General features: G+C 45.3%; 1 protein-coding gene across 1 annotated transcript in view; it reads right to left on the minus strand.

Moving 5' to 3' along the window:
* Positions 1–3,734: 3,734 nt before the first annotated feature.
* Positions 3,735–7,670, minus strand: part of KAT14 (lysine acetyltransferase 14) — a 24,180-nt gene continuing 20,244 nt past the window's right edge. Inside the window, exon 10 of the mRNA XM_019516145.1 lies at positions 3,735–5,538. Coding sequence (XP_019371690.1) covers positions 5,365–5,538 — 174 coding nt within the window. The 3' untranslated portion in view covers positions 3,735–5,364. The remainder of the gene's footprint in view (positions 5,539–7,670) is intronic.

Consider the following 7,670-nt stretch of genomic DNA (forward strand, 5'->3'; position numbering starts at 1 on the left):
TGTGTCCCCTGACGCAAGTCAGTGACCAGGGGTGAGGGGGGTGGTGTCCCCTGGTGGCAGATCTTACTCACCATGAAAGCAGCCATGCTTCTTCCAGAAGTGGCCCAGCTTCCTGTCCACACTTAAAGGGGGAGCGCTGGAGCTCCTGCCTGCCTCCCTGCTTGCTGGCTAACCAGGGAGCGCAGCCTGACAGGGACCCGTGCACTGGTGCTCTCACCTGGGAGAAGCACCTCACCTGCATCCCCTGTCCAAAATTGTAGATCTGCCTCCGCCTGCCCATATGCCCCTCATTTTGCGGATGTGTGTTTATTGTGTACCATGGTTTTAAACATGAAGGCTGTGTCCAGATGAGCATGACTGTATAGCATGCAGTGTGGGGGTGGAGTTGACCCCAGGAGATCCCAGGATCAAAAAAACCCACAAGAAAAAAAAAGCAGGGCTGTGCACATGGGGGCAGCTTGCACTACCCAAAACCCGCGCCTGGCCAGTTGGAGCCACGCTCTGGCTGCCAGCCAGGCTCTGAGTGGGCCTGCAGCTTCCCCAGGACCCCAAGGTAAGGCTGCTGGGGCCCATGGCCCCTACCCCACCCGGGGTAACCTGCCACACGCCAGAGGGCACATGGCACAGGCATTGCCCAGGGACAAGTGGCAGCAGCACAAGGTGGTTCACTGCTTCTTGTCCTCAGGGAAACAGGTCCATGCTCGTGTGGACACAGCTGAAGGCTTTGAGGCCCACAAGCAAAAAAGGCATAGCCATTGCACTTCCATGTTTATAGTTGCTATTTCTTTGATTGCAAGACTTGGACTTTTTTTCTTCCACAAGAGTTTTCATTTTTTCCCAGAATGCAACAACCTTCCCCCCCCCCCCAGCCGGGCGAGGCAGAGTTTGGTTTAAAGCTTTGTTTAGAGCTGTTTAATAATAAACACAGGGGACAAATGGATATTTGTTAAACACTCAACAAGTCTATCCTCATGCGAAGGAATGAAGAGTTTTTAATCCAGGCTTGGGCTTGTCTAGACTAGATAACAAGCTGTTAGGTAACATGCTGTAACTAAGTATGTTATTAAACATCACTCCGTACCTAAGGGAGAGAGAAGAGGTGGCTTAGTGGTTAGGAGCTAGCCTGGGTGTCAGACACACAGGTTAATGATCTTGCACTGGCACTGTGACCTTAGCCGGGTCACTTAGTTTCTCTGTCCCAAGTTCTCCAACTCTAACAGGACTAGCAGTGTTTCCCTGCCTCAAAAATGTGGGGAGGGTGAACAATTCAAAATTGTGAGGTGCTCTGACAGCATCATTGCAGAGGCCACAGAAAATACCTCAGACAGACAGGGTTTAACACCTAGAAAAACAGAAGATGACTACAGTCAATCCTAGGTTCTCTAGGCATTGGGCAACATTTTTTAGAAAAACCTTTTCAAAAGTAAAGCCCTTGACAGCTCCAGCCAGATCCTCTAGTACAGGGTTCTCTAATTTCTGGGCAGCTCGGAGCCTCATGCCACAAGGCCCACAGACCAGGGGGCCGGCCACACACCACACAAGTGCCCCTTCCCCAGCTCCTCCCCACCATACAGGCTACTCAGTACCCTCCCCCTGTACAGCACAACACACAATTCCCCTGCTATGTGTGCATCACCCACTTCCCAGCCCCACCCACCACCTATCCACCCACCTACAGTGCTTGCAGGCTTGCTTCCTCAATGACACCTCAGGCACTCCAGCTTTGGGATGTTAATGGCAGAGCAGGGGCAAGGATGGGGGCAAGATTAGTGAAGAAAATGAAGTGATCAAAGGTAGGTGATAATTGCAGCTTATCCCCTTGGTCTGCAAACCCCCACCTAGAACCTGCCACCGTGTATGCTTATGAGGGTGCAAAGAAAATGCACACATACATATGCATGCAGTAGGCATAGCAAAACATGAACCAGGCAAGCTGTGACTGCTTCCATTCCCAGTGTTGTTTGACATTAAGACATTCCTCACCAATGTAGGCAATACAAGATGTCCTGTGAGTAATCAGATTCCTCTTTCAAGGTAAAGTGGTAAGCATGACAATGATCAAATTATTTCATGCTCAAAAAAGTATAGAACAATATACCTTACATAGCCAGCAGCTCACACGTGTGGGAGATCTAAATGCAAGATAGCCTGAATGCAATAGGCAGTTTCCCTGCTACATCACATTGACATGAACAAGCAACACCACTCAGAAACAATTCAGGTTTCTTTTTCCCTTTAAGGAGAAAAGTGAATTTCATCATTAGTCTCAGGTAACTTTGCTCGGCTAAACTTGGTTGTGCCAAGGTGCTGGTTTGGCATCCAAAATTGTACAGTCATTGAACAGTTTGATGGAGTTGTAGGTAATTCACTTTTGTGGGGTGTTGGATTGTTAAATCAGTGTGGGTGTTGGATTTCTAATCAGTGATAAGATTGCTTGGTATTCAGATCTGGGGCAGAGAAAAAAGGAGAGCTGTGGGGGAAGGCAGACTACATGTGCTTTGCTCACACTTTTCACTGGAGAATTCTCCCACAGAAAGCAAGCTGCTCCACTGAAATTTTTGTGTATTTTCATAGCAGCAAGGACAAGATGGCAGTCCTGTTTCCATGGCCATTCAGTTCCAGAAGTTTCTGACCAGACTGTTATCAAAGGTGATCTTAGCGCTAGTTATAGTAGCACCCAACTTTCATACTAGAACATGGTGGTGCAACAGATTAAACACTACATTGGGTGAGTCCTGGCTAAAATAAACCATTTGGAAGCCAGACCATCCTTACATATTCACAGCAAGTTGTTTCAGAATATAATAATAATCAAGCATCTAGCTTTAACCCTCTAATCCTGGGACCCACAGGAACAAGAGACAGCTCACTAGCTGATTTTCCAGGAACAAATTTAAATCGGAGAGAATGCAACTATCAGTGTGTAAAGATCTATGCCTCCAATTCACTACCCACAAAACACCAGACCTCTTTCATACTTGTGTGGCCCCCCCAACACTACACCCTCTGGACACACTGCAGTCCCCAATGTATTCATTCTCCTAGCACCCTTGGGAAGTAGGGAAATGCCACAATTCCCCGTTTACAGATGAGAAACAGATAGAGAAGCTAATCCCTAGCCCTTTAAAGATGTTTAAGTACATAGTGCTCCTTTGAGGATGTGGGTTTCAATGTCTTCCCCAGGGTCATAAAATGAGAGTCCAGGAGAGCAGGAAAAAGAATCCAAGTCCCAGTTTAGGAGGCTAACCATCCTGGCTCCCAAACAACAGGGCTGCAATTGTACAGGTACAAGATTAGGGATCTCTTGAAAACTGAACAGGACTTTGTCTAGAAAACTGGAAGGACAGTTACCTTTACATCAATCGCTTAAGACAGATCTTGCTTTCATTATAACCACCTCTTTCCTACTTGGGAGGAGTGAGGGAACAGGCAGGACAGGACAGCGTAGATGTGTAGCGGGAGAGTTAGGTGTCATCCCGCCCAACCCTTCCCTGCTGTTCTGGAGCACAGTGCTCTGGAGGGAGTTTGGAGCCTTCTCCTCCAGGCATCAAACATGGATTATGATACACTGCAAAGCTACAGCATGCTACACATTCCCCTGCATGAAGGGAAACTCTATGATGAGCCAAAGCAGAAAATATTCCCTGTTGGGCATACTAGCCTTTACTTGACATTAAAGGATGAAGGTGCGAGTGAAGGGTGGAAAGTAACTTGACAACATGTATGAGCACAGCTGAATTTGTCCAAGAGGTGGGCTTTAATTTCATTCATAAAGACAGAGGTTTTTTCCTTTCCAAGTACAGCTAACTTGTAACATTTGTAACATCAAAGATTTTCACATACAGTCATCAAATATTTGGAAATGTGCACGAATGCTGGGGTAAACAATTCTTAGATGGTGTTGAAAGTCGTACATCTTTTTCTGGTAACAATTACATTTTTGTTTCAGTGAAGACTTAACACTGGCTACACAAATACACATGTTGTGTCCATTGCTTTGCTGCTATCAAAATGTAGACTCCATTAAGGCAACTACTACTATAGTCAGGCACCTGAAATGTACACAGAGTGGGTTTAAAAAAAAAAAGGCCAAGTGTTCTCTGCAGCTACACAGGCTTGACATAAAGACTGCACAGTAGGTGCAGCTCACATTCAAAATGTAGATTGTGAGTCTGGCAGGGTGTAGATGTGGCAATCTGTCAAGTGACTGTTCACCTGCAGGGAAGTCAGGAGAGAGAGAGAGCTGCCAAACTGTACAAAAAGGATGAGTCCCCTTTGTGAGGGAAGCTGCACATCCTTCTTTACACAAACCATTTCTTCACTTATACCATCACATTTAGAGCCATGAAATCATGGAGTGGGTGCTTCTGAGGAACGTTACTGCCTCATCTTTGCCCCTGCTTCCTCAAGGTTAAAAAAGATGAATTATGTAAAGCCAGAATCAGATTTCGCATCTCCCCAGTCTCCTGTGCCCAATTTCCTCTCACCACAGAATCTACAGCACAAGTGCCAGGATGTTGGAGCTGGCAAGGCTGAGCCCATGATTGGAGGTGTATCTATAGAGCTGATTTATGGCTTCAAGGACTGATGGATGGATTTCATAACTTCAGAGAGCTAATTTGGCAGCTCTTGTATCCAACCTCACCTAGCTACAAACTTACCTGACGTTCTGTTCCTGAACACAGAATGATATGCGCTGCAAGGACTTCACATTGGGCACACGATATGGGGAAACGCCAAAGATAAGGAGTAGGGCGAGACACTTCCACTAACGCTTTTCTGGGGAAGCATATTGACATCACACTCTTTATTATACCTAAGAAATGATTCTCATGTTGCTGTTCTGACCCTCATCCTAACTTATACAGGATCAGCGTCCAGCTACATTGACTGGGGCTGTATTTTCCTTCATGTGTCTATGATATGGTTCCCAAAAACATAAATCACAAAATCCCTGTTGGCAACTGAGTTTAGGTATTTTTCATGTTCCATAAATAACATCTGGGAAACAAAACTGCAACACAATTTGTGTCGTCTGGCCCCTATGATGTCTCCTGGGTTTTTGTCAAAGGGACTCTCCAAAATCATGGACAAGAAATTTCCCCTCTAGAATTCCAGCCTTCCACTGGTTTTAACTGTGTCCCGGTTCATATTTCGAGGCCTCTCCCTTGGCACCCCATTCCAGGTCATAAATCATCTCTGGTTGCATGTTCAGCACACAATGTATCATTGTTGATGTTAGCAATAAATACATCAGGGCACTTCAGCTCTGCAGAACCGCCAGTGGCTTCAGCTGAAAGCCTTGGTAACTCTTCATTCAACGGATCACATTTTGCATACAGCTGTACCTAGCCCTGGTGCTCATCATCGTCGCAATCTCAGAAAGAAGGCGTGCTTACACTCCTTACTGTCTAAGGGGTAATATTTGTCATAAAAATCCAAAATGTACTCTTCAGTCTTAAATCCAAATTTTTGGTACAACAGCATAGCTGGGTTGCTTGCAGAGACGTGAAGGGTTACATCTTTGCCCATGCAGGTCTGCCAAAGAAAAAATACATCAAGAGAATGAGAAAGCCTCCAGGGAAAATGAGGAGGTGAAAGAACTTTTAAATTCTGGAATTTAACTAGCAGAAGAAATGTGAGAAAATAATCAGCCCTGAAAACAGAGAAATTACAACACACAGCAACAGTTGCAAGTAGATGTGAGTTTTGCTTGTCATCAAGACCTCTGTGGTTGAGTAACTGGAGTTTTGGAGGGTGAAAGCAAATCTGCATTATTAATTTGTCAGTTTTTCTCTCTCAATTGCTATGTAATTGTTAATTAAAAAGTAGTCTCAGGGTACAGACTAATCTCTTATGCTCAATAGCAGTGGCCTGAAGAAACAAGCCAAGCCAAAGGGCTTGGTTCCACTCCCAAAACTGTACACTTCCTTGTCAGCATAGAAACTTGAGTTTGCTACCGTCACATAGGCGACACTGCATTGCCCCAGGTCTGTCACACTGAAATTCCAGTACCTCCCACTCTGCCCCTCTCCCAGCCTTCAGGGCACCGAGCCCTCCTCCCAAGAAGTTAAATATCTCTGTTCAGATAGTAAATAGAAATTCTATCACTGGCTTGGCAATCTCTTACTCGTTAGCAACTTGATCGTTCATAAAAGTGCTCCAATAATAATGCTAATGTAACAGATTTTCAAACCTTTAGGACTCCTTTCATCTGTTGAGTGGAAAGCATTTGACAAACATTAAACAGACTAACTTCAAGGAGGAAGAGTAGGATACAGCCAATTAGAAATTTTAATGATAGAGCCAGTTGACTTAGGCTTGCCAAAAAGAAAAAAAGACACTTCTCATTTGCAGAAGGAAATAATAAGATCCAACTGCAGAAGTGCCAAAGAGCATTCAAAATAGGGGCCTTTTCTGGAACAGAATATAAGGACTCAGAGATTGTTGCCCACTGGGACAGACACACTAACACAGGACTCCTGCACAGTTCACAGTGCACTGCTTGCCCACAAGGATGGGCATACGGTTGGATCAGAGTCCTCCCAGAGCTTCATCTTAAAACTATCCAGAATGTACCTCTGGCCAATCAGTGCGAAAGACAATGGACTGGCAGAAATCAAACAGAAACATCATGTATAGTGGCACTCTCTCATAGCCACTGGAATCTACTGATGATTCACACAATGCGTCACATCAGCCCAAAGTCCACTTGGCTCTACTTAGCTTGATGGCAGCCCTTTGTTTATATTCTAGTGTAACTGGGAACAAAATTTGCTGAACAGTTTGCTGTGAATCATGTGAAAGGGAGTGGCAATTTTCAACACTGACCCACTAACTTGGCTCAGCCCTACCACAGTTATCAACTCCATCAACTTTTGTGCCCTTCTGAGTCTTGGCCTATCTTCTCTGAAACTTGTCTTTACCAAAATTCTATGCCTTGAATGAACTGACTGCCAGGTGAGTCATAGCAGTGCATCTGTAGGCTTGTCTACACAACAATACTCCAAAAAACTAAGGTCCTGGTGACTCCTGACGCATACACTATGATCCAGAAGGACTGACGGTTGCCTACTACAAAGCTGCATTAGACCGCCGTCTGGACACTTACTCAGGATATTAAAAGGCCCTAACCTACCTGACCTTACTTCATGTTGGAAATGAAGCGAGCTAACTCAAGGCCACTTCAGTTCTAGGTTTCTATGTAAAGGTAAGGGTTTAACGCAGGCGTGGGCAATTATTTCGGCTAGAGGGCCGCCTAACGAGTTTTGGTGAACTGTCTAGGCCCGCAAAGGTAGCCCCGCCCTCTGACAGGCACCCTGGTCACCACCTTGGGACCGGAAGTCTTGCTCCATGTCCCTGACTTTTGCCACCAGAAGTCCCTCCCCTTGCCCCAAACCCCCTTACTCCTTGTGGGAAGGGGGTTTGCCACCTTGGAACTGGGAAAAAAACAAACAAATTATATACTAAAAATCAAACATCTACAATAACATATTTTAATTTTATTTCAAAAAATGTTTGTGTCCTGATTTGTATGCATTTGCATCATGTATCTAAACGTGACTGCATAAAAGCTCAAAATGAAGCCTTACTCTTGTATATGAGAGGTATGGGTGGGTGGGTATGGGGTTTGTGTGGGCCTGTGGGGGAGGGGTTGAGTAGGTCTCTCT

The sequence above is a fragment of the Gavialis gangeticus genome, unplaced genomic scaffold (assembly GCF_001723915.1).
Source record: "Gavialis gangeticus isolate Ggan-Ray unplaced genomic scaffold, GavGan_comp1, whole genome shotgun sequence".
NCBI lineage: Eukaryota > Metazoa > Chordata > Crocodylia > Gavialidae > Gavialis > Gavialis gangeticus.